We start from the raw sequence: 27,997 nt of genomic DNA on the forward strand, positions 1-27,997 counted from the left end.
AAAGATCTCGCATGCTGCAACTAAGACCTGGCACAGCCAAATAAATAAATATTAAAAAAAAAAAAAAAAGTTTAACATACCTGTTCCCCATGACTCAGCAGTTTCACTCCCAGATTTATCTTCTAGAGTTTCCTACACTTTTTCACTGGGAGACAAAAATAAGACTTTCTTCATACAACATTTATAAAAAGCTCAAATCTGCAAAGAACCTCAATACTTATTCACAAGTGAACTTAAAACTAAATCATGATGTAGCAATAAAATGGAACATTGTACACTGTAGGGCAATCATGGTCTATGAATCTAAAATGAAAATTGTGCATATGAAATCAAGCAGAAGATGTTTATAGGTAGAAAAATGCCATACAAATAATGGTCAGAAACATAATAAACTGAATAGTGCCTCATTATTTGGAATAAGAGTGTTAAAACACACACATACACAAATTAAGATATACGTAAAACTAATGTGTGTGTATAAATAATTTGGTGTATTGTAATGCACCAAAAAAGAATATTCCCTATTCCTCCCTCCTCTAGGATGTAATATATAATTAATATTGTACAGTTACATTAGGGTTGACAATAGAGCCAGGTAGGTGAGAGGTATTTCATGTTTATCGATGCACCAGTCAAATTTCTTTGACTTCTGAATCATCCTATATATTGGCATTGAACCTGAGCCAGTGTAACCAAGAGTGGTCTGGGTAGCTCTGAAGCATACTGCACTTTTAAAGACAACTGATTTATTTTATATCACAGAGGGGTGCAAAAATAATCACAGAATGAGAGTTCTGTTCCAGATTTAGGAGCACAAAGCTGCATGAAATATATTTTATAGGATCTAAACTGGTATCAGCTGAGAGACAAACCATTATTTTAGGGATAGCTAAAAAACTGTGGACATGCCATAAATTTTAAGATGCATCCTGATTGAATGATGGTAATTTACTTAAAAGTGTGTGCCTCAATGTGCATGTGTGCTCTCCAGGTATTCATTGTTAAGATAAATGGTATAGGCAGCACGTATTGTGAGAGTGTAAATTACTGGTGGGAACCTCTTAGAAGGTATTTTCTTGGTCAAGTTTAGAGAATAGCATTGCCTCAAAAAATATCTAGATTAATTGTTAGTCCTTAAGTTGGGATGTAGGGTTATGTAGAGAAAGGATGTGGGTAGAAGATAATTGTTGAAAATGAAAAATATTATTGTTGTTAAGGAACCACTGATGGGAGACAAATAGCCTGGCCAGGTTAGATTGGAAAATATCGTGGAGTTGTGGAATGATAGCTAGAATATCTCATGTGCCTGAAGTTGGTAAAAAAGGTTATTTTCCAAAATGATGCCACTTAACTCTTTTTATCTGTGGTATTTAGAGCAGTGTGTTCAGTGCCATCTTAGGTTTTAGCATAGGGCTGGCATTTTATGTAGAAAGTGAAAATAACCTAGGTAAGAGCAGTCAAATATATGAAAGAAACTTTTATGAGAAATGAATAAACTGTACATTTCTAAATAGGCTTTTGGAAACAGGTTGAAACGTGATATTAAAGGATCTCAGTTAATAGAAGCTGTATGTTCAGAAGTAGGTGGAATGCTTACATAGAGATTAGTCCTGGTTAAGACTAGTTTTAGGGGGAATTCCCTGGTGGTCCAGTGGTTAAGACTGCAGGGGGCACAGGTTTGATCCCTGGTCAGGGAACTAAGATCCTGCATGTAGTGCAGTGTGGCAAAAAACAAAAACAAAACAGAAAAACTAGTTTCAGGTGAGTGAGTGATCATAATGAAAAGAGAAACTTGTGATTTGATATTCAAGAGAAGTTTGTTGTTTACCAGCACTGATATAATAAACTAAGGCATCAGAGCCAGCATATAGAAGTGAATTCATTCCAGGTCAATATATGGTTTTACCTCTCATCAGTTTTACACTTCTTATACATTTGTAATTCTGTGAATAACTCCAGGAGGATTTGAGCTTGAGCTATAGAATTGTTTCTTTAATCAGAAGAAAATCAGTTCAATTATGAATTTATTTCAGTGTTGATGTGTAGAATAGAACAGAGGGAACTCCAGCTGGAAGCTTGTAGACTAATAAGTTCCTACCATCATAATCTTTAGTTGGAAGTATAAAGACCTAGACATTGATATTCTTCCTCAGTCCAATCCCTTCTCTGATATATTGTTTGAAAACCCTTACTGACTGATTTTTCTTGTAGTTCTACTTACTGCTAATAATCAGTCATCCCAGTGTCTCATTTTCCAGTTGCCTGTGTGAATCACTTTTGAGAGTCCTCTATTAGCTATTTACTGTTCATTTCCTTATTTTTAAAATGCCAGCTATATAGAGATAATCATCATAATTTTGTTGTCCTTTTTTCTCAAGGAGTATAGGAAACATACATTTGGAATTTATTTATTTTGGGAAGATGTGGTGGCTAGAAACCAAAGAGTCAAATACAATATAGGGCATATATATAAAGGCTGCATCCTATAAGAAATGTGTTTTAAGGCTTATAAGGCATTTTTATTTTCTTTATTTTATAAGACTGCAAACTTGATAACCTCTTAGAGAAAAGCCTGGCAAATCAAGGAAAATATTTGCAGCAAGACTTTTTTACTCAACTTCAGAATACAGACACAGGTGAGAAAACTTTCAGCCAGAAGTCACACTGCAGAGAACATCAGAGCACTCACTCAGAAATAAAGCCCTTTGAAATTGGAAGTAACTTAAGCCCTAATGCAGCCCTTACCATATCCCAGAAACTTGACACAAAGAGGAGCTTCTGTGATGATACCATATTTTGGCAAACCTTATACCCTCAGACTACCTTTACTGTACATCAGAGAACTCAAATGAGTGTGAAACCCTATGAAGAATGTGGAAAATCCTTCTCTAGGAAGTCATACCTCATTGGACATCAGAGAACTCATAGTGGGGAGAGACCTTATGCATGCAATGAATGTGAGAAAACTTTTACCCACATGTCATACCTCAGAGAACATCAGAGAAGTTGCATAGGGGAGAAACCCTATGAATGTATTGAATGTGGGAAAGCTTATGGCCATAAATCAACCCTAAAAAGACATCAGAGAACTCACACAGGGGAGAAACCCTATGAGTGTAGTAAATGTGGAAAAGCCTTCTATAGAAATTCTCACCTCACCGAGCATCAGAAAAGTCACACAGGGGAGAAACGCCATGAATGTACTGAATGTGGGAAAGCTTTTACCCACATATCATACCTCAGAAAACATCAGAGACGTCACACAGGGGCGAAACGCTATGAATGTGGTGAGTGTGGAAAATCTGTCTGTAGGAAGTCATACCTCATTGTGCATCAGAGAATTCACACAGGGGAGAAAGCCTATGACTGTAATAAATGTCGGAAAACTTTTAGACATAAGTCATCCCTAAAAATACATCAGCGTACTCACACGGGAGAGAAACCCTACGAGTGTAATAAATGTGGAAAATCCTTCAATAGAAAAAGTTACCTTAGTGATCATCAGAGAAGTCACACAGGGGAGAAACCCTATAATTGTAATAAATGTGGAAAATCCTTCCATAGAAAGAGTTACCTCACTGAGCATCACAGAATTCACACTGGGGAGAAACCCTATGAGTGTAACAGATGTAGAAAATCCTTCTATAGAAAGTCTTACCTCATTCTGCATCAGAGAAGTCACACAGGGGAGAAACCCTATGAGTGTAACAAATGTGGAAAATCCTTCTATACAAAGTCTTACCTCACTGAGCATCAGAGAAGTCACACAGGGGAGAAACCCTATGAGTGTAACAAATGTGGAAAGTCCTTCTATAGAAAGACTAACCTCACTGAGCATCAGAGAAGTCACACAGGGGAGAAACCCTATGAGTGTAACAAATGTGGAAAGTCCTTCTATAGAAAGTCTAACCTCATTGAGCATCAGAGAAATCATACAGGGGAGAAACCCTATGTATGTATTCAATGTGGGAAGGCTTTTAACTGGAAGTCATTACTAAGTAGACATCAGAGAATTCACACTGGGGAGAAACCCTATGGATGTAATGAATGTCAGAAAGTTTTCACCTATAAAGTCAACCTCAGGTTACATCAGAGGGTCCACACATGAGAGAAACCCTATGAATGTAATACATGTGAAATATCTCTCTCTAGGAAGTTTCACTTCACTCGGCATCAGAGAATTCACACAGGACAGAAACCTTAGGAGCGTAACAAGGGTGGAAAATCCTTCAAGAGAAATTCTCATCTACCTCTGCATCGTAGAATTCACACGGGAGAAACCCTGTGAATGGGTTGAATGTGAAAAAGCTTTTAGCCAAATGCCAGTCCTAAACACTTCAGAGAACTCACACTGGGGAGAAATCCTATTATTAACGAATGTGGGAACGTTTTCATCTACAAACAACCTCAGAGTATGTCAGACAGTCCCCATGTGGGAGAAGCCCTATGAATGTAATGGATATGGGGAAACTTTGACTGGAAGTGCAACATCAGAGGACTCAGGGGAAGATCAATGAATATAATAAACCTGGAAATTTTCCCTTTGAGAAATCAATCAACAAAACTCACAGAGAAATCTCTCATGTGTATTGTGTATGGATAGTGTTTCAACCAGATTTCAGCCCTCATTGGACATTAGAGGACTCACACAAGTGGTAAATCCTTGAAATTAATCACTTATGAACAGTCTTTCCACCAGACTACTCAATGGGTGTTAGAAATTTACACAGAAAAAAATTCCTGTAAAGGTAATGGATGAGGAAAACTTCTCTCCCCAAAGACTACCTTCAATTTAATTGTACTGGAATCCAACATGAGGGTTGTGGGAATTATGCACTCTTTATGCAAAAACCATCATCATGTAAATATGTTAGCGGATACATTTGATTAATTAAAATACGTATGTTCCGGGCTTCCCTGGTGGCGCAGTGGTTGAGAGTCCGCCTGCCGATGCAGGGGACACGGGTTCGTGCCCCGGTCCAGGAAGATCCCACATGCCGCGGAGCAGCTGCGCCTGTGAGCCATGGCCGCTGAGCCTGCGCGTCCAGAGCCTGTGCTCCGCAACGGGAGAGGCCACAACAGTGAGAGGCCCGCTTATCACAAGAAAAAAAAAAAAAACGTATGTTCCTATTTTTTCTTACTGTCTTCTGGTCAGCGTATATAAGGAAGGCTATTGTTACTGAATTGCCTCTTCAAGAAAGAAGCCAAACAGTGTTTTCTGCAAGACTTTATTGTCTCAAGGTCAGCAGTGCATTTAGTGTGAACATTAGATTCACTATGCAAAAGTCATAAGCACAGTTGTTTGGAGAACAAATCTGATTCAATCGAGGAGTTGCTGTGAACAGTTGGTACTCAATATTTACACTGTAAACAGAAAAAGAAGTATTTTCCATCTCTTTTAGTTCAAAATATTTTAAAATTATCTGGGAATTTTTTGACCCACACGTTATTTAGAAATGTGTTGTTCAATCTGCAAATATTCTGATATTTATAGCCATGATTTATTAATGACTAGCTTCATTGTCTTGTCATATGAGAAAATGTTTTGTATGATTTCTGCTCTTAAATTTGTTGAATTGTGCTTTCTGACCCAGACTGTTTCCTATCTCAAAGTGCTATCTGAGCTTAAAAATGTGTATTCTGCTGTTGTAGAATAAAGTATTCTATAAATGTTGATTAGATCCCATTGACTGATGGTGCTGCTCAGTTCTGCTATGTGCTTGTTTTGACTGATGAATCCATGAAGTACAAATGGAAGTTTGTTGAAATCTCAGACTATAATTGTTATCAGTTCTTGCCTCACCAATATGGATGATCTGTTTTTTTTTTTTTTTGGCGGTACGCGGGCCTCTCACTGTTGTGGCCTCTCCCGTTGCGGAGCACAGGCTCCGGACGCGCAGTCACGGCTCACGGGCCTAGCCGCTCCGCAGCATGTGGGATCTTCCCAGACCGGGGCACGAACCCGTGTCCCCTGCCTCGGCAGGAGGACTCTCAACCACTGCGCCACCAGGGAAGCCCCGGATGATCTGTTTTTAGGCACACACTCTTAAGGACTGTTATATCTCCTTCTTGTCTCTACCCCTTTATCGTTATGTAATACTCCTCTTTATTCCTGATAACTTTCCTTTCTTAAAGTTGGCTTTGTCTGAAAGTAATAAAGCTACTCTAGTTTTCTTTTGGTTTGTGTTAGTATGACATTTTTTTCTTCATCCCTTTACTTTAATATATTTCTTTTTATATTCATAGGGGTTTTGTACAGGTAGCATATTTGGGTCTTTTTTAAATCCACTCTGAGATTGTTTTTTCATTAGCACATTTAGATAATTCACATATATCTGTCATGTTTTAAAATATTGTCTATTCATTGTACTTTTTCATTCTTCTCTTTTTCTTCCTTATATAATTTTAACTGTGTATTTTACATGATTGCATTTTCTTTCTTCTTGGCATATCAGTTATAATTTTTAAAGCTTTAGTGGTTGCCCCAGAGTACAGTACACACTTAAAAGTAATTCAGGTAGCCTTCAAATAATACTCCGTATGCTGGATGCTTGAACAGGATATATCTAGATATTTTTATTTATATATGGCCTGGTATTCTCTGGCTTCCTGGATCTGTGGTGGGAGTGTGTCACTAATTTTGAAAAACTCAGCCATTATTTTTTGTTGTTTATTTTTTGTTAAGATCCACGCGGCTTGCGGGATCTTAATTCCCTGACCAGGGATTGAACCCAGGCCACGGCAGAAAGTGCTGAGTCCTAATACTGGACCACCAGGGAACTCCCCTAATTTGTTTCTTTTTTCTGCTTCTGGAATCCTAATTATATGTACGTTCCTTCCTTTGTAATTGTTCTCACATTCCATAGGTGTTTTGTCCTTTTTTTTTTCTTCCATTTTTTCCTCTTGCATTTCAATTTCTGATGTTTCCGTCTTGAAGTTCATTTATTGTTCCTCTACTGTGTCCAGGCTACTTGGGAGCCCATCAAAGGTATCTTCATTTCTGCTGCACTGTTTTTAATTACTAGTTTTTCCCTTAGGTTCTCTCCTAGAATTTTAATCTCTGTTCTTCTAATGTCCATTTGTTCTTGCATGTTGTCCATTTTTGCAAGAGAGGTTTTAGCATATTAATCATATTTTTAAATTCCATCTGATAATTCCAAAATCTGTCATATCTAAGTCTTGTCCTCTTGCTTGCTTTGTATCTTCATACTGTGTTTTTTTCTTCTCTTGTGATACATTGTAATTTTTTGTTGAAAAGCAGACATGATTTATTGGGTACAGAAACTAAGATAAATAGGACTTCAGTGGGAGGGTTAATGTTTATCTTGGTAAGATTTATGCTGGCATGTTCACTGCATGTTCACTGTTTGCTATACCTGTAGGTGTCTAAATCAATTTACTCTAATATGCTTGTTTTTCTGTTCTTGATTGTCTTTGAGTTTCCCTAGAATTTCCTCCTCAGAGTCTAAATCTTGCAGTTCTTTCAGCTGTAATCCTCTTTTATGCAAGAATCCTGTTAATGAGTTGATAGGTGTGGGGGGAGGGGAAGCATTCTATGATTACATATCAGTCTTTTACTTGACCTGTGCCCCTGGGATGTATCCTTCTCAAGTGCTTCTCAGCTTTTTGTTTCCTGTAGGTGTGAGAAACAGGGAGGCTTGGAGTTGAGTGTTTTCCTTCCCCTACTTGAGTTAGATTAATTCAAAGTAGTTTTCCTTAAGAACAGGCACAGAACAGTATGCTCTGTATATATTAAAAATGGCTCCTTTTCCCCCTCCCTGCTGGAAACACGAGGGGATTTTTCTCTGACCATCATCAGGAGAACTTGGTGGGGCTCCTTGAGGTAAAACTCATGAATGTGTGGCATTTCCCCTAAGAACAGGCTCACGGGAGTTTCTAAATCTCAAGCTAGTCCATAGTCAAGCTCCAGCAGTTTGATTATATTTACCTACCAGTTTCTGGCTCTAGCAGTTTCTTCTCTTGGCAAGCTGTGTTTCTCTGTATTCACCTTTCTTGGGGCATTTGTTTTCCCAGTGACCTCTGTTGTCTTAGAAGTGTTGTTCACTTTGTTAGATTTTCTTCATTGTTGTATAGATGGGACTGACAGTTTCTGACATTTTTACATGTTGGAGTAGAAACCAGAGCAGTCTTCACAGTTTTTGATAATACTGCTAGGCTTGGACTCAAATAATCTTAACACAATGTACCAGGAGTACAGCTTTCATCCCATGTGTCTGGTGGGGATATTCATTGTCATGTCTGTAAGAAGTAGCTTCTGCAACCCCGGGCGGGCAGAAATGAGAAATTTCAGTGTCCTGCCCCTCCTGAGGTAAAAATGCAGAATTCTGAAATGGGGGAATGGAGCCCATTTGCTGGTTTGAATCTGCTCAGATTACCATGCCCACAGCAAAGATCTGTGGGGTGAGGGAAGGGGAAAGTAGTGCATTCCTATTTCAGACTCTGGCCATTCTTAGTTTAGATTTTCTTGAATGTATGTTTTTCACTTTGTGATATGCCCTTCAGGCAATATCCAGAAACTTAATAATATTTTAAAGACAACTTTATCCAGTTAAATCAGTTATTTTGCTGTTGTTTTGTTTTCTCTTTTTTAATATGAGTAGATAATCCACCACACCTCAGTGGTTAGCCTCAGAAAACCTTCTGGCTGCTTTAAAATTTTTCTCTTTATGTTTAGGTTTTGACGTTTTTCTGTTGTGTACCTACATATTTTCTTCACATTTATGTTGCTTTGATTTTGAGATTCTTGGATACAAAACGTAATTGTGTCACCAAATTTTGGAAATTTTCAATAATTATTTCTTCAAATATTTTATCATTTTTCTGTGTCTTAACCACGCACATTTGATCACTAGTATTTTCTCACAGATCGCTGATAAAGTGTTCACTTGTTTCTCAGCCTATTTCTCTATCTGATCTTTAGTTAAGGTAATTTCTACGGATCAAGAATGTGCCCCCATAACAAAAAACAATTGCCTAGTTGTGCATGACTGAAAATACTTGTGTGACCTATTTTGTTTGTTTATACAGTTGTTTTTGGCTGAATTAGTACCAGTTGGGTACTAAGTACTCTGTCACTAGCAGCCAAGAAGTCTAAAGACACTGCATTTTTTAAAAGGTCATTGTGACTGTTTTGCAGAAAATGGATTAAACATGCTAAGATTAGAGGCAAGTGGACCATCTGGAGGTGGCTGGAGTAAACCCAGGAGAGAAACTATGATGCCCACAGGCTTGATGTGTATTCCCAGGTTCATCCAGCTAATAGGCCTTAACTCTATATCTTCTGGGGCAGATGTTTGTCCGCCCACCCCCACCACGACTAATAAGCAGGAATTGGATCCTGGACAGCCAATGAACTGAATCTGTTAAAACTTCCTATCTTATCTTCTGTGTATATTTGATGATAGTAACACCACCTAACACTTGTAAAACACTTACAATGGTGTATTTCCACTCCCTTTATATATTGGGTTGGCCAAAAAGTGCCTTCGGTTTTAAGTTAAAGTAAAAGACACATTTTTCATTTCACCAAGAACTTTATTGAACAACGTATTCACCCTTTTGTTCCACTATATTTTGCCATTTTTCAGGCAACTTCATAATTTCATCTTCTCAAAACTTTTTATCTTTTTGATCAAAGAACTGTTCCAGGTACCTTTTACAGTCTTCCAGGGAATTGAAATTTTTCCATTAAGAGAATTTTGTAAAGACTAAAATAAATGGAAATCCAAAGGTGCAATGTCTGGTGAATACGGAAGATGAATCAGAACTTCCCAGCCAAGCTGTAACAGCTTTTGACTGGTCATCAAAGAAACATGTGGTCTTGCATCATCCTGATGGAAGATTATGTGTTTTCTGTTGGCTAATTCTGGATGCTTTTCGTTGAGTGCTGCTTTCAGTTGGCCTAATTGGGAGCAGTACTTGTTGGAATTAATCATTTGGTTTTCCAGATGGAGCTCATAATAGAGGACTCCCTTCCAATCCCACCAAATACACATCAACTTCTTTGGATGAAGACTGGCCTTTGGTGTGGTTGGTGGTGGTTTATTTCTCTTGCCCCACGATCTCTTCCGTTCCACATTATTGTACAGTATCCACTTTTCATCACCTGTCCATCACAATTTGTTTTAAAAACAGAACGTTCTCATTACGTTTAAGTAGAGAATCGCGTGTGGAAATATGGTCAAGAAGGTTTTTCTCGCTTAACTTATGTGGAACCCAAACAGAAAAGCAATGAACATACCAAGCTGGTGCAAATGATTTTCAGTGCTTGATTTGGATATTTTGAGTATGTCAGCTATCTCCCATGTGGTATAATGTTGATTGTTCTCAGTTAATGTCTCTATTTGATCGCTGTCAACCTCAATTGGTCTACCCAACCGTGGAGCATCCTCCTGCAAGAAATCTGCAGCACGAAACTTCGCAAACCACTTTGGATATGGTCGATCAGTCACAGCACCTTGTCCATACAGTGCACAAATCTTGTTTTGCATTTCAGTTGCATTTTTACCTTTCTCAAAATAATAAAGCATAACATGCTGAAAATGTTGCTTTTTTAAAACCCATTTTCAGTATTAAAATGGCTGCACAAAAATTCACCAACTTTGATAAATCTTTTTTTAAATGCAAGGTGATATGACAGCTGTCACATACAGTCTAACAAAATTGTTTCAAATGAAGTTAAAGACAGTTAAGTTCTACTGGAGCCATCTTACAGGAAAAGCTGAAAGAACCTGTTGGCCAATCCAATAGATTAACGTCTTCACACTTCATCATAGCCCTATGAGGTTGATAATATATTATACACGTTTTTCAGATAAACATGCAGTGCTACAGAGTTTGTGTCCTACCCAGCGTCCCACAGGAGACCTGAGACATCAGGCATCAGGACTGCATGTGCAGTCTGGTAACAAGTCCATGTTTTCAAACGTTGTGTCATTTACCAAACCTGGAAAAGTCAGAGTACACTATGTGGGACTCCATCATACTAATTAAAAAGTCAGACAATATATGGATTCCAGAGTTAAGATTTGCACAGTCAGTTCTAGGTAGGTATTTCATTGAAAACACATCAGGAGTATGAAGAATAGGTATGTGTTTTTACCTTACGAAACTAGACCTAGAACAACAATTCAGACCTAAATCAAGCTGGATAAAAGAAATTAAAAAATAGAGCAGATATCAATTAAATTGAGTAGAGAACGACTGTAGAGAAAAATCAACAAAACCAAAAGCTGGTTGTTTGAAGAGATAAGACAATCAATAAACCTTGAGCCAGGCTAAGCAAGGAAAGAGAGAAGACACAAATTACTAGTACCAGAAGTCAAAGAGGGACCATCACTACTAAACCCATATAAATTAAAAGGAAAATGAAGGAATATTATGAACAACTATATGCCCCCAATTTGTATACCTTAGGTGAAATGAACCAGTTTCACGAAATATAACTTCACATAAGACAGTCTACCAAAACTCACCCAAGGATGTGATTATGCCCATATATTATAAAGAAATTGGATCAAAATTAATAAACTTGTAGAACAGAGTGGAAAAACTTTTTGATTGGTGAGGGATCCATTCAGAGACATCCATTTCAAATAAACATATTGCCAGCTGTGTAACACAGATATTAGCAAATTAAGTAGATGAGGGACCAGGCAACCTCAACCCATGAAGTTCCCCTTTTAGAAAGCCCTGCGTAACCTAGGTAACTATCCTTTTGAATGACCCTGCTTCTCCCTTTCTGCACCCTAATTCCTGCTCTTATACTTTAAATTTGCCAAGAAAAAGTGAACCCACAAAAGCATAGACATGCAGCCAACCCCAGACCCTAATAAAGGCAGAGCTCCATGTCCACGCTCCCTGCCTGTATATCTAACTCACTCTGTGGCCCTCAGGTGTGCCCTGTACCCTCCAGGACCTCTTGTTCTTCTGAACTTCCTGATGATTTCTTGCGCAGGTGCATCCTGTGATCATAATAACCACAAGCATTGGTCTAGCCATAGCATTGGCTCTGGTAGGAGAAATGTCTGTGGTACCAATAGTACATCCTAGGTGAGTGCCTCAGGGATTCCTACTCAGTAACCTCACTATCAATAGAATGAGACCAATACATCCTGCTGGTGTAGCCAGCAGGATTGCATGATTGCACTTGCAGGTAACCGAGGGGAATGCCCTTTAGCTGTGACTGGCTTAGAGACTAGCTAACCTAGCTGGGTAACACCCTTTGGAAAGGAAGCAGCCACTTGCTGGAGGTCCATGACACTGCTATCTGTTTTTGTGTATTATCTGTACCATGTGTTGCCAGCAGTACCCATCCGCAAGTATCACAACTGCCATAATTCAACAGTTTTCCCAGAGCTGCATGATCAAGGCTGTATGATCTAATAAAACAATTAGACCAGTAATTATAAAGGCCTAATTAACGGTTCATATACTCAAGAGTCCTCCACACCTCACGCCAAGGAGAGCTGAGGAAGGTGGATTGAATCATAAGGCTGTTATCACTGCACAAGGTGGAGCTTCTGGTCAAAGGCACAAGGAAAGGATATTCCCATAGGTAAGGTGGAGGGAAACTTGTCCCTGCATCCACTGAGGCAGTAGGTGGTGCAAGGACTATTGTGTCCTAACCTAGATGAGTGAAATATTCTTGCAACAGAAACTAACAGCACCAAGAAAAGGGAAATTCTACCAAGACTTGCTTTCTCTCAGTGGCTGCCCCACCCCTGCCATCACTCTTTGTACCCCAGCCTGATGGGATATCATGTGTTATGATTTGATTTCTTTTGTATCATGATCCATCTTGTGTGAAATTATAGGACTTAAGCTACGTTAAATAATTTTAAATGGAGTCACAGTGGCTAACGTGAACTTACATATTAGTTGTTTTGAAATGTTTGGTATGTGACTGTAGATGTCTTGGTATGATAAATTGAGTGTTACTTTAGGCACAGAAACAGACATGGATCAGTGGAACAGAAAAGAGAGCCTAGAAATAAACCCACACACATATGGTCAATTAATCTTCAACAACGGAGGCAAGAATATGCAGTGGAGGAAAGACAGTCTCTTTAGCAAGTCGTGCTGGGAAAGCTGGCCAGCTGCATGTAAATCAGTGAAGTTAGAACACACCCTTACACCATACACAAAAATAAACCCAAAATGGCTTAAAGACTTAACTGTAAGATTTGACACCATAAAACTCCTGGAAGAGAACATAGGCAAAAGGTTCTCTGATGTAAATCATGACAATGTTTTCCTAGGTCAGTCTACCAAGGCAAGAGAAATAAAAGGAAAAATAAACAAATGGGACCTAATCAAAGTTACAAGCTTTTGCACAACAAAGGAAACCATAAACAAAACAAAAAGACAACATATGGACTGGGAGGAAATATTTGCAAATGATGCAACTGATAGGGGTTTAATTTCCAAAATATACGAACAGCTCATACAACTCAATAACAAAAAAAAAAAACCAATTGAAAAGTGGACAGAAGGCCTAAATAGACATTTCTCTAAAGAAGACATACAGATGGCCAGGAAGCACATGAAAAGATGCTCATCATCTCTAATTATTAGAGAAATGCAAATTAAAAGTCAATGAGATACCACCTCACACTGCTCAGAATGGCCATCATTGAAAAAGTCTGCAAGTAACAAATGCTGGAGGGAGTGTGGAGAAAGTGCAACCCTCCTAGACAGTGGGTGAAAATTGGTACAGCCACTATGGAAAACAGTACGGAGGTTCCTCGGAAAACTAAATATAGATTTGCCATATGAGCCAGCAATCCCACTAGAGGGCATATATCGGAATGAAACTAATTTGAAAAGTTATATGTACCCCTGTATTCATAGCAGCACTATTTATAATAGCTAGGACATGGAAACAACCTAAATATCCATTGACAGATGAATAGATACAGAAGATGTAGTATATATATATTACACAATGAATACTACTCAGCCATAAAGAAGAATGAAATAATGCCATTTGCAACCACATGGATGGACCTGGAGATTATCATACTAAGTGAAGTCAGAAAGAGGAAGACAAATACCATGTGATATCACTTCTATATAGAATGTAAAATACACACAAATGAACGTATCTATGAAAAAGACACTGACTCAGATATAGAGAACAGGCATGTGGTTGTTGTGGGGGAGGGATGGATTGGGAGTTTGGGGTTAGCAGATGCAAACTATTATCTATAGAATGGATAAACAACAAGGTCCTACTGTATAGCACAGGGAACTATATTCATTACCCTGTAATAAACCATAATGGAAAAGAACATGTGTGTGTATATATATATGTATAACTGAATCACTTCACTGTACACCAGAAACTAATATAACATTGTAAATCAACTATACTTGAATTAAAAAAAAAAAGTTTAGATAGGGAATTTGATGACATCCAAGGAAAGACTTCACTGAAACAGAAGGAGCAACTCATAAGATACACAACCCCCTGGGTGTAACTACTCTACCCTACCGGCAAGGCTCCTTCAAGTGAGACCTCTGAACTCAGCAACTTGAAGGCACTTTGCTGGAGGACCGACTCCACCCTGCTGAGAGCTGTTCCCGGCTGATGCTGCTGGAGCCTCTGTGGGAGCAGAAGGCAACCTCCCACTCTTGCTTGTCTCAAGACCCGTTGCTGGACCAGAGAGATTGCTGCTGGTGCTGAGACATTTCTTTCTTAGACTTCTCCTTGGTGTGGTTCGTTATCCCCTTTGAACGTTAACTATTTTGACTAATCTGTGACGTGTGCAATAAACCAAGTGACTTGTTTCATGTATCTCCAATCCCATGATTCTTACCTCGCCTTCCTGCTGGGCCCTGTGACAAAACAGCGGGTCCAGTCCCTAACACAGTGTTGCAGAAAAACTTAATGGACAACTGCAAGTGTTCTGAGCATCTTGTGCCAGTGCCTTCTGAAACTCCAGAGGAGATTCAGTAACTCCTCCATAAATGTAAAATCCCTATAGGAACTTCCTGGGCGTGGCTTGGGAGCACAGCAGGCCAGCAGGCCAGGGCTTTGTTATTACTCTCCAGAGGCCTCGGGGCTTTTTCCGAAGACCCTGTGTGTAAGACACTAGTGGAGGCAGACCCTAATTCTTGGGTGCTTCACTGGGACACCCAGGAAGGGGAGTCAGCCACTTACTAAGAGGGCTTACAAGAAGTCCTCCACAAAATTTCCAATACCAACACATAAGGTTCAGGTAACAGGAGAAAAACTCAAAGTCAAACTGAGATCTGAAATTATACCTTAAATTGAAAACTTAAAAATTTGGTGCAGCGGCGGGGAGAGAAGGGAGCTGATTGACTGTGGCGGGTTTTTGGAATGGGCTCTGGATTGTTACTCTCAGCTGCTGAAGTGTACCAACTAGCCTGTACCTCTTAAAGACCTTAAAGATCCATCTGGGCTGTGCTCATTTCCTCTGAGATACCACAACCTAAGCCCTCTTGGCTTTCCCCGAATGAGGGCAGAACCAAAAAACACACCTCATGGGATACCCCTGCCACCAAGGAAAAAGCTGATAAGGTTATTAAGGCCTCTAGTGACGGGGAGGGGAGGACAAGAGAAGGCAAGAACCACTGATACCGCACCAGCCCTCCCTCTCCTCACCTGGGTGTTTATTGCCTGGCACCATGCCCACCTTTCATCATGGTGATTACTGCTAAGCTCAGTGAATAGAAAACGTTAGATGAGGCCCATCTTGTGCTGCACAAAATTGGCATGATCCGATGGGTGAACCATTTCTATGACTATAGTGACTCAAATGAACGCCTCTCTGTTTCTAACCCTGCAGATGGCCCATTTGACCCTGAGTCCAGAGGAATTTTACAAGGCACTCCCCCTAAATACACAGCGGCACTATTCCATTTTATTAGGACTGATAAAACCATTCAAAAGGCATCGGAGGACATGAACCTGGTTTTTAGCCATGGAGGAGAGATTTGCACCCAGACACCCAAATACTTCAGGCTTATGCCCCTCTGCCCCTACTGTCCTGGAGGGGCCTCCCTCAAGCAAACTTCCCTCAATGAGAAAGGCTCCCCATTTCCTCCCCAATAAATTCCCATCCTAATTTTATCCCTCAAGGGAATACACAGCAAACCTTTACTGGGTGTTATGAAACCTCAGAAATCATGGCCACTTGATCTCTGAACAACCAGTCTCTAAATTTCAGTTTATAAAACTAGCATTCTCCCACTGTAGCCCCTTTCTACCATCCATCCTCTTGCCACAAAGCCCCCTCAGTCCTTAATGCTCCCTCTGTGTTCTTCCCTAACCTCCAGGACTTCCAGCCACCTAAGCCCCTATCCTGGAAAATTGGTGGCTCCTGAGAGCTTTTTCCACCTCCTGGGGACAATCAGTCTTACACCATTCTGGTGGACAATTGGGACAATAAAAATATACAGGGGTTTCTTTTGGCCCTGTTAGAACCAATATCACTGTCATTCCAGGCAGTCCCTCTAAATTCCCAGTGTGGGAGCCCTACTACTTACAGGGAATTGCTGGTAAAACCGTCAGAGCCATTCGGATGTAACTGTTGGGACCACTCACATCAAATGGCTTCCTCTTATGGTGGCCCCCTTGGTTCTTTATTTCTTGGCATGGATGCACTTACATGAATCTATGCCACATGGAGGAAGCCCAGTTTGCTGGCCTTCCTGCTGGGAGTGGCCAGCTGGCTGCCAATGACTCTTCTTCTTCAGGTCAAGATGGTGAGCACCCCAATACTGACTTAAACAGGGCACTGAAGTCCTGTGCCCTGTTATTACAGAAATGGGAGTCATTAAGCCCCCAACCTCCCCTTTCAATAGCAGTGTTTATCTGGTACTTAAGCTAGCCACTGATGAGTGGTGCCTCACCATGGACTAGCTAAACCTCAGTTGTCAGTTTTCCCAATTTCTAGTATAGAAAGATTGGGGAGATACAAGCGACCCAAGGAGTGTCCTTTGCCGTCACTGACCTAGCTAATATATCTGTTCCCATCTCAAAGGAATCCCAGATCCAATTTGCTTTTACTTTTGAAGGAGTTAAACATTCATTGATGTGCCTCCCAATGGCATATTTAAACAGCCCTGCAGTCCCACAGACCTCTGCTCCTGGGATTTAGATAAATTACAATTGGAAAATTGTATTTTTGAGGCATTATTTTGGTGGCCTTATGCTGAGGTGTCCCTCTGAGGGAATGATATGGGCAGAGTTGCACACCCTTACACACCACCTAAACCAATGTGGCTGGGCAAATGCCCCTCAGGAGATCTAATGCCCAGTGTTATCTTTACGTTTCTGAGCATCACCTGGGACTTTAAGGGCTGAGAAATTCCCCCAACTGCCAAATATCCATTGCTCACTGTTGAATTACCCACTACGCTCAGACAGGCACAACAAATAATAGACGTTTTCAGGTTCTGGCGGCCGCACATCCCTCATCTCTCCACTAGTTATTTGCCCCATCTATGCAACCACGTGTAAATTTGCCACCTTCCATTAGGATGAGGCCCAATACTGTGTTTTGGAAACTGCCCAACAGGAAGTCCAACAAGCCTTACCTTCGGTGCCACCTACTCCGCATTCTGAGTATAGTTCGTGGCTATGCCTGACTATTCCTCCTGGAGCCTCTGCACCAAACCTAAGTGTACCTGGTTTCTTCTGGGTTTTTGGCGTAAAAGTTAAAACCTAGTATATCAGTGGCATCCTGATACATTGCCCTTGAGTGCCAACTCTTGGCATTCTACTGGACTCTTTTAGAAACCGAGGCCCTAAATGGCCCACACCCAGGACTACTCCATACCCAAGTTTCTCTAATGCCCTGGGTTAGAGATGCCTGCCAGCAGAAGCTCAGCACAGCCACTGAGGCATCCTTGGCAAAATGGAAATGGTGTCTTCAGGAAGGTCTAAGCTTGGCATCAAAAGCTTTTCCAAGTTACAGAAGAATGTAACTTTCCCACGCTACAAGAGGTAACCCAAGGCTTTCTTGTCGACTGTTAATCAATATTCAAGTAGCTCAGCCAGAAGGAACCCTATCGAAGCTCATCAAATGTTGGTACTCTGTATGGCTGTAGCTATTCTTACTGCTTTGTGCAGTCCTGATAATTGAGTTACTGGTAGATCCCCTTGGGACTACCCATCACACAATGGCAATGTTGGAATAATACTGCTCCAGCCCACAACTGCACCACAAGGTGGAAACATGGGAAATGTTGGATAGCTGTGTTGGAAGGGCCTAGGCTAGCATGACACCAAATCTGGGAGCAAAGGGATTGAATCCCTTCACAGGAAATGGGCCCTCTGGAGGTGATGTCTAAGTGATACTCACCCACCAATTCTATATATCAAGTACTGTCACAAACTAATTGGCCCTGTGAGTGACCATACACAAAACTCATCTAGTTACAGGGACTGTGCTCCCATGATTTGTCCATCACCCTCATGTGTCAGTCCCAAGAATGCCTAAATAACACCCGGATTTTCCTTAGCCTGGGATATGAATGTGCTCAGAATCTTTATGTGCCTTGGATGAGCTCTGCTGGGGTTGAAAGGGCAGCCACCTGTTGTTTCCTAAATGTGTCCCCAATGACGCCAGAGAGCCGTTAATAATTTGTTCCACTATAGGAGGCACCAAATATGAAGGTCAGACATCAGGAAAGCCTCCTGTAACAGGCTAGTCTATCCCCAGCCCCTGACCAGACCCAACCAGATAGCCACATGGGAGGGTCACAGATTTGGAGAGTACATCACATCAGATGACTGCCCCAGCCCAAGAGTTCATTGCTGGAGATGACTGTGCCCCATACAGTAGAGAGGACACACCAGGGGCATATTACCATGTCAGAGACCTTGACATCTGCCCAGATTGCTGCACTCCCGAGCTCGCTCTAAAGTCTCTGAAACACTGCAATTGAATCTAAGTGTTTGTATTGCCTTAATAGAATCAGGGGACCCACTGGAATATTATTTTCCTGAATTTGCCTGGTGTTTGCCTGCTCACCCTTCCTTATACCAAGATGACTGTCAGACTGTGAGTACATCCTCTGTCAACTGCAGGGCAGCTTTGCCTCCTATCTTTCCTATTGTGGTAGCTGAAAATGTGCATTCAGAAGCAGACAGTTTTCCTGCCAAGAAAACTACCCATTTAGACTCCTTGCCTTCACTTGCTCCCCTTGACCTTCCAGTTTTCTGTGCTTACATGGGAATTCCCAACGATGATGTCTGTGGACCACCACCATCCCCTACCGCTGACACTCGCATAACCTCGTCCACTACACTTCCTCCTGTACTGGCAAGATGCTTAGCAAACACCACCAACATTTATATCCAATAGGCTGAGAGGGCTGCCCATACTTTGAAGTCAGAAATTGCTAGGCCTGTCGTTTGTCCTCCAATCATTTGTACTCTACCTTAAATGCTTACTCTGCTGACATATTCAATTTCAGTCGACTCCACTTAAAAAATGATGTCCTTTCCCTGGACACCCTTCAGTTACATGCCTCACCCATTTTCTACTCCAGTAGCTCCTCAAAGGATCATTTTGAGGTAGGCTTTAAGCCTCCTTGGTGATTCTGTGCCCAGACACAAACAAATCTTGGTCAACATACTCCTTTAACCACACCACTGGGACTCATATAGCACAGATAGACATGAATGGGCACAAGTTCCTGGTTTTCTCACTGAAGGCCCCAATGAATATTTTACAGTACGAATGGCCACCTTTTGATTCCACTGTAGGCCCACAGTGTAAGAATCTCACCTAGTATATTACTCTTTTCCCCAGCCCTCTGATCAACTTCCCCTGGGCTACATACTAAGTGCACCATTTTCTCAGACCTTGTCCTGCCTCTGGAGGTATAAACCTTGGGGTGCAAAATCCCTCAGTTTCCTAATCTGTTTGCCTACCACCGACAAAAAGCCATTTTCATTTCTTTAGTCCTGGGCATGTCCGTTCTGCTGGAACTGACTAAACTAGGCACCAGTGCAGTGGCCCTGGCCACCCAAAATTGGGTAATTGGGGCCAAAATACAACTATTGGCCGTCTTTACAAATACAAAGCCTCCATTAAACCCTATACCTTGTGCAGCGATCCCATGAGTCTCTTGCTCCAGTGGTTTCAGATAACCTCCTGGCCCTAGACTATCTTCTGGCCAAGGACCTGTGCCCTCCCAGGGACCACGTGCTTCATGTTCATCACTAGCTCAGGACAAGTTCAGACTTACATCAGATGGCCCAAGATGTTAAAATGTTTTGTAATATTACCAAAATCTTTGAACAGATTCCCTAGGCCTCCAAGATCACTGACGTATTTTCATGGCTGGACATTTCAAGTTTGGGACAATGGCTACTGACTGTATTTCAGACCATTTTTTGTGTAATTATAGGATATGTTATCATAACCAAAATCAAATACATACTTTCTTAGTACCTACCCCTGAGTTTTAATACATCTGCTACCCAGGCTGTTAATGTCCTCACCATTAAATCTGATGCCTAGGTATATTAGGGTGGATTGTAGTGTAAGTGCCTGACATTAAGCTTTTGATTGCCCTGGCATCAATTTCAAAGGCATACATTTCAAATAAAGGTATTGCCAACTGTGTGACACAGCTATTAGCAAAAGTACTAAAGAAGGAACCAGACTGCCTCACTCATAAAATTTCCCTTCTAGAAAGTTCTGGGTAACCTTAGAACTAACCCCTTGGGTCACTTCTTCTTTTCCATACCCTAATTCTCACACCTATGCTTTAAATTCACCCCAAAATTGTGAACCCATGAAACCATAGACACCCCACCCATCTAATCCTAATAAACAGAGAGCCCCAGGTGTGTACTCTCTCCCTCTGTCCCTCCCCCCCTCTCTTCCCACAACTTCACTGAGTGGCCCCATGTGTGCCATGTACTCTCAAGGACCTGTGAGTAATAACTCTTGTTCTTCAAAATTCCCTGATGGTTTCTTGTTGAGTTGTGTCCTATAATCATAATAAGAACCACAAGGGCTGGCCCAGTCATAACATTTTTCCTAGTGGTGATGGTGGGAAATGTCTGTGGGGTTCACTTTGAGTCAGTACAGTAAATGCACTTGCCCAGGCATTCCTGGCAGAGAACAAAGGTATCAGTAGGCTGAGTCGACACAACATATTACAACAGAGATTATTTTTTAATGTAAGGAAGTTTTCAGAGGGAATATAAAGACATATTATACATTGGAAATAGCCATGTGGATGACATCCTTCTCATCACAGAAAGATAACCCAGAATTCTATATCAGGGGAATTATATTGCAAAAATGAGTTTGAAATAAAATAACATTTTTAGAAAAATGACAACTGAGATATTTTGTTACAGCAGATATGCCAGATAAAAAATGAGAAAGATACTTGTTCAGGCTGTAGTAATGTCATAACAGATGCATACCTGTATCCACAAGAGGAAATTGAAGAGCAGCAGAGAGGGTAAATTTATCATCATATGTAAAAGACTGATCTTTCTTTTTCTTCTCCTTGTGTGTGTGTGTTTTGTGTTTTGTTTCTGATAAGTAACTGCACTAAATGTGTCATGTAACATGGGTTCAATTGCTAAAGAAGTTACACAGGACACACAATGACTATACTTACAAATCTACAGTTTATTGAAGGAAAAGTATACAATGTAGTGACGCATCTAAGTAATGATATGAATCACATTGAAACCTGTGTCATAGCAAGGGGTTTGTAGAGGTCAAATTTTGGCTCTAATTATCCTACCTCTGTAAGTGCTGTGGGCAGAATGTACTTTGTCTTAGATCAGAAACCACCAACATTTGCAAAGACTCCTTGAAATCAGGGAGCCCCAAATGGAATGTTGGCTGAGATATATTATTTTAATATTTTGCTAATCATTGAGGCATATTACTGCTACATATTGAGCCTCAACAGCAGAGGCCTTCAGGGGTCTCACCAAAACCGAGTGCAATTATCTGTCCTACTGTTTTCAATACACAGTGTTTATGAGTTGGTACAATATACCCTGATATTGCATGGACCCCAAGCAAAACTATTAATTAGTATTTTTCACTACTTGTTCAGAGTTCACTGCCATGCAGATATATTAGCAAAACAATTCAGGCTCATTCCAGGCCTCGTAGAGTTGAATCTCTGTTGATCATGAACTGCCCGTTCTCCTTGCTTGGCCCCATATTGGGCACCATGCAGTGAACAGTGTACTTTCCTTCACCACGCTCTCAGTGTTAGTAGATTGCCTTTACTGTGCCTTGTGCAAGTGGACCCATGTTTGGATCGGTAACAATACCAAGTAATATTTTTCTGACCACAGTGATATGAAATTAGAAATCAACAACTTGAGGAAAGCTGGAGAATCTACATATTGTAAAAATTAAACACCACACTCCTGAATAACCAAAAAATATATATATATATATATCAAAAGAAAAATCCAAGAATATTTGAAATAAAAAATAGAACACAACTTACCAAATCTTGTGGGAGCTACTATAGCAGTTCTGAGAGGGAAGTTTTTAGCAATAAATGCATACATTAAGAAGTTAGAAAGACTGCAAGTAAACAACCAAACTTTACATGTTAAGAAAAGAAAAACAACTTAAACCAAAGTAGCAGAAGGAAGGACATAATCAAGGTCAGAGCAAAAATAAATAAAATAGACTTCAGGAGAACAATAGAAAAGATCAATGAAACTAAGAGCTGATTTTTTTAGAGATTTTAAAAATAGAAAAAATGTTAGCTTGGCTAAGAAAAAAGGAAAGAAGACTTAAAGAAATGAAAGAAGAGGGCTTCCCTGGTAGCGCAGTGGTTGAGAATTGGCCTGCCAATGCAGGGGACACGGGTTCGAGCCCTGGTCTGGGAGGATCCCACATGCCGCAGAGCAACTAAGCCCGTGAGCCACAACTACTGAGCCTGTGCATCTGGAGCCTGTGCTCCTCAACAAGAGAGTCCACGATAGTGAGAGGCTCGTGCACCACGATGAAGAGTGACCCCCGCTTGCCACAACTAGAGAAAGCCCTCGCACAGAAAGGAAGACCCAACACAGCAAAAATAAATAAATAAATTACTAAACTCCTACCCCCAAAATCTTAAAAAAAAAAAAAATAGAAATGAAAGAAGAGAAATCATAACTAACACTACAGGATACATAGGATTATAAGAGACTACTATCAATAATTATACAACACAAATTAGATAACCTAAAAGATAATTTCCTACAGTCATGGAACCTACCAAATGGAACCAGGGAGAAATAGCAAGTCTGAACAGACCAAGAAAGAGTAAGGGGATTGAATTAGTAATCAAATGCCTCCCAACGCCTCCCAACGGAAAATCCCAGACCAGACACAGCACACTGTGTAAAGGCACATATATAAAATATGTTAAATAGAATGCCAGTGGTATGTGCAAATAAATATTACCTTCTCTCAGTGAATTAATTAGTTCACCACACTGTGGCACGTGGAAAAAAAATTTCTAAGACACACGTATAGAAGATGATTATAAATAAGCCAGTTGTACTTGTAAAAATGACAGTGTAATTCTAGTACAAGACTGAGTTCAACATTCTGTGGAGCATGAAAAAACTTTGTGAAGTTAGTTGCATAGCGTTTTTCCTAATAAAGCTGTTGTGTAATTGAAATAAGGACAGTGTTACTAGAGTGAAAAATTGTAATCACCATACTGGAGTGCATAGCATAATGTATGTAAAAAAGTTCATGAAACATATAGAATGCTTGTTGTATACATGAAAAAGATTTCTGTTATTTTAGTGAGAGAATATGATTACAATACTGTGATGCATTGAATACACTATGAAAAGTCACATGTATAAAAAATGTTTCAAGAATGCTAGTTGTGGGCTTCCCTGGTGGCGCAGTGGTTGAGAGTCCGCCTACCAATGCAGGGGACACGGGTTCGTGCCCCGATCCGGGAAGATCCCACATGCCGCGGAGTGGCTGGGCCCGTGAGCCATGGCTGCTGAGCCTGCGCGTCCAGAACCTGTGCTCCGCAACGGGAGAGGCCACAACAGTGAGAGGCCCGCATACCGCAAAAAAAAAAAAAAAAAAAAGAATGCTAGTTGTATATGTAAATAAAGGACAGTGTAATTTCAGTGAAAGAATGTGTTCACCAAGTACAATATATATCATATACCCTGTAAAGGAACATGTATAAAAGACATTCCTAAGAGTTAGAATTTTGTTGCATTTCTGTAGTTATTTGAATGACAGACTGTGTTCAGTAATCTGTGATGCATGGAATTCACTATAAAGAAAAATGTACATGTTTTACAGAACGTTAATTGTGTATGTGAATAAGGATAGTGTTATTTTACTGAACGAATAATTCACCACAAGGTGCTACATGGAAAACATTATGTAAAGGTAGGTTTGAAAACCATGCTTCTTTGAATACTAGTGTTTATGTGTATAAAGGTGATATAAATTGAGTGATAGAAAGTGTTTACCACTATTATTAATGTAATATATTATGATAAAACTCACATATAAAATTGTTTCAAAGAATGCTCGTTGTATATATAAATATGGCAGAGTTATTTCAGTGAAGGAAAGAATGACCACACTGTGGTGCTAAGGTTACTCTAATTAAGACACATATATAGGGCTTTCCTGGTGGTGCAGTGGTTAAGAATATGCCTGCCAGGGCTTCCCTGGTGACGCAGTGGTTGACAGTCCACCTGCCAATGCAGGGGACACGGGTTCGTGCCCCGGTCTGGGAAGATCCCGCATGCCTCAGAGCGGCTGGGCCCGTGAGCCATGGCCGCTGAGCCTGTGCATCCAGAGCCTGTGCTCCGCAACGGGAGAGGCCACAACAGTGAGAGGCCCGCGTACCGCAAAAAAAAAAAAAAAAAAAAAAAAAAAAGAATCTGCCTGCCAAAGCAGGGGACACGGGTTCGAGCCCTGGTCCGGGAATATGCCATGGAGCAACTAAGCACGTGAGCTACAACTAATAAGCCTGTGCTCTAGAGCCCACGAGTCACAACTGCTGATCCCACGTGCTACAGCTACTGAAGCCTGTGCACATAGAGCCTGTGCTCCACAACAAGAGAAGCCACCGCAATGAGAAGCCCACACACTGCAACGAAGAGTAGCCTCCGCTCGCCACAACTAGAGAAAGCCCTCACGCGGCAACGAAGACCCAGTGCAGCCAAAAAAAGACACATATATAAAGGTTGCTTCTACTTACTGTGGTTGTACTCCTGAATGAGTCAGTGTTAAGTGGAAGAATGTGATCACTGGAAGAACGGGCATGGAATACATTTTGAAAACCACATGTATAAAAGATTATTCTAAAAGGCTAGTTTTACATGTGAATGTATAAAATGATAGGGTTTTTTCCAGTGAAAACGTGTTCAACACACTGTTGTTGGAATGCGCTATGTAAAATTACCTGTGTAAAATAAATTTCAAAGACTGCTAGCTGCATATATAAAAGAATATTAACTCACTAAAGATATTTTCACCACGCTTTGATATTTGCTATACACTATGTAAACACACAGGTATAAGAGATGTTTCTCAGAAAGTGATTTATACATATGAAAGAGCAGAGTGACATTTCACTGACGTAATGTATTCACCAAATTCTAGTGCATGGAATACATTATTTAAAGAAGCGTATAAAAGATGTTCCTCATGAAACCAGTTGTATATGGGAAAAAGAGCAGTGTATTACCGTGAAAATTAGTTCCAAATACTGATCTATTAGAAACACTAGGGGTCATAAGAAACTACTATGAACGAATTATTTGCCAAGAAATTAGACAATATAGGAAAACTAAATACCTATAAGCTTACAACCTACCAATTATGAATCATGAAAAATAGAAAATATGAACAGACCAACTACTAGTGAGATTAAATCATTGTGGTGCATCTAGAATATAATGCTTCAGTGAACATGGGGGTGTGCGTGTGTACAGGTTTCTATTTGAGATACTGATTTTGTTTCCTTCTGATGAATATCCATAATGGAATGCTGGATCATTAGGTAGTTCTATTTTTAATTTATTGAGAAATGTCCATACTGTTTTCTTTAGTAGTTGCACCATTTTACTTTCCAAACAACAGTGCACAAGGGTTCACTTTTCTCCACATCCTCACCAACTCTTGTTCTCTCTTGTCTTTTTTATATACATTCTAATATGCATGAGGTGATATCTTATTGGGAATTTGATTTGCATTTCTCCTACAATTAGTGATCTTGAGCACTTTTTCATGTGTCTGTTGGCCATTTGAATGTCTTCTTTGGAAAAATCTCTATTCATATCCTCTGCTAACTTTTAATCAAAATGTTTTTTCTATTGTTATATGAGTTCTCTGTATATTTTCATAATTAGCCCTATCACATATATGATTTCAAAGATTTTCTCACATTCTATAGGTTACCTTTTCAATATATTGATGGTTTCCTTTACTGTCAAGAAGCTTCTTAGTTCGATTTGGTCCCAGTTGTTTATTTTTGCTATTGTTGCCTTTGCTTTGGGTGTCAAATCCAAAAAAAAAACTTATTCCAGAACTAATATCATGGAGTTTACACTCTTATATTTCTTCTCGGAGTTACACAGTCTCAGGTCTTATTTTCAAGTCTTTATTCCACTCAGTTAATTTTTGTGTATGGTATAAATTAGGGGTCCAGTTTCATTATTTGGCATATGGCTGACCACATTTCTCAACACTATTCATTAAAGAGACAGTTCTTTCTCCCTTGTATATTCTTGGCACCTTTGTTGTGAATTAATTGACCTTACATTTGTGAGTTTATTTTTGGACTCTCTCTTCAGTTGCATTGATCCATGTGTCTGTTTTGTTGTCAACAGCATTCTTTTTTTTTTTTTTTCTATAGCTTTTCTGATATAGTTCCAATTTAGGAAATGTGAAGACTCCAGCTTTGTTGTTTCTCAAGATTGCTTTGGCTATTTGGGGTCTTTTGTGGTCCATGCAAATTTTAGGATTCTAGTTCTGTGAAGAATGCCATTGGAATTTTGATATGGATTACACTGAATCTGTAGATTTCTTTGGAGAGTCTGTATCTATTAACAGTATTAATTCTTCCAATCCATGACCATGAAACACCTTTCCCTTATTTGTGTCTTCTTCGATTTTTTAATCAATCTCTTATAGTTTTCAGTATTTCCCCTCCTTGGAAACATTTATTCCAAATTATTTTATTATTTTTGATCCATTTGAATGGTATTGTTTTCTTTTTTTTAACAACTTTATTGGAATATAATTGCTTTACAATGGTGTATTAGTTTCTGCTTTATAACAAAGTGAATCAGTTATACATATATCCCCATGTCTGCTACCTCTTGCCTCTCCCTCCCACCCTCCCTATCCCACCCCTCTAGGTGGACACAAAACACTAAGCTAATCTCCCTGTGCTATGTGGCTGCTTCCCACTAGCTATCTATTTTACATTTGGTAGTGTATATATGTCAATGCCACTCTCTCACTTTGTCCCAACTTACCCTTCCCCCTCCCCGTGTCCTCAAGTCCATTCTCTACATCTGCATCTTTATTCCTGTCCTGCCCCTAGGTTCTTCAGAACCTTTTTTTTTTTTAGATTCCACATATATGTGATAGCATATGGTATTTGTTTTTCTCTTTCTGACTTACTTCACTCTGTACGACAGTCTCTAGGTCCATACATCCACCTCACTACAAATAACTCAATTTCATTTCTTTTTATGGCTGAGTAATATTCCATTGTATATATGTGCCACATCTTCTTTATCGATTCATCTGTCAATGGACACTTAGGTTGTTTCCATGTCCTGGCTAGTACAAATAGAGCTGCAATAAACATTGTAGTACATGACTCTTTTTGAATTATGGTTTTCTCAGGGTATATGCCCAGTAGTGGGACTGCTGGGTCATATGGTAGTTCTATTTTTAGTTTTTTAAGGAACCTCCATACTGTTCTCTCTAGTGGCTGTATCAATTTACAT

At 40.0% G+C, this 27,997-nt stretch overlaps 1 protein-coding gene across 1 annotated transcript in view; it reads left to right on the forward strand.

Moving 5' to 3' along the window:
* The window catches only part of LOC136124998 (zinc finger protein 420-like), a 96,013-nt gene that overhangs the window by 13,181 nt on the left and 54,835 nt on the right, over window positions 1-27,997 (forward strand). The window contains 2 exon segments of the mRNA XM_065879857.1: window positions 2,541-4,021; window positions 4,023-4,072. Of these exon segments, the coding sequence (XP_065735929.1) occupies window positions 2,541-4,021; window positions 4,023-4,072 (1,531 nt within the window).

The sequence above is a fragment of the Phocoena phocoena genome, chromosome 6 (assembly GCF_963924675.1).
Source record: "Phocoena phocoena chromosome 6, mPhoPho1.1, whole genome shotgun sequence".
NCBI lineage: Eukaryota > Metazoa > Chordata > Mammalia > Artiodactyla > Phocoenidae > Phocoena > Phocoena phocoena.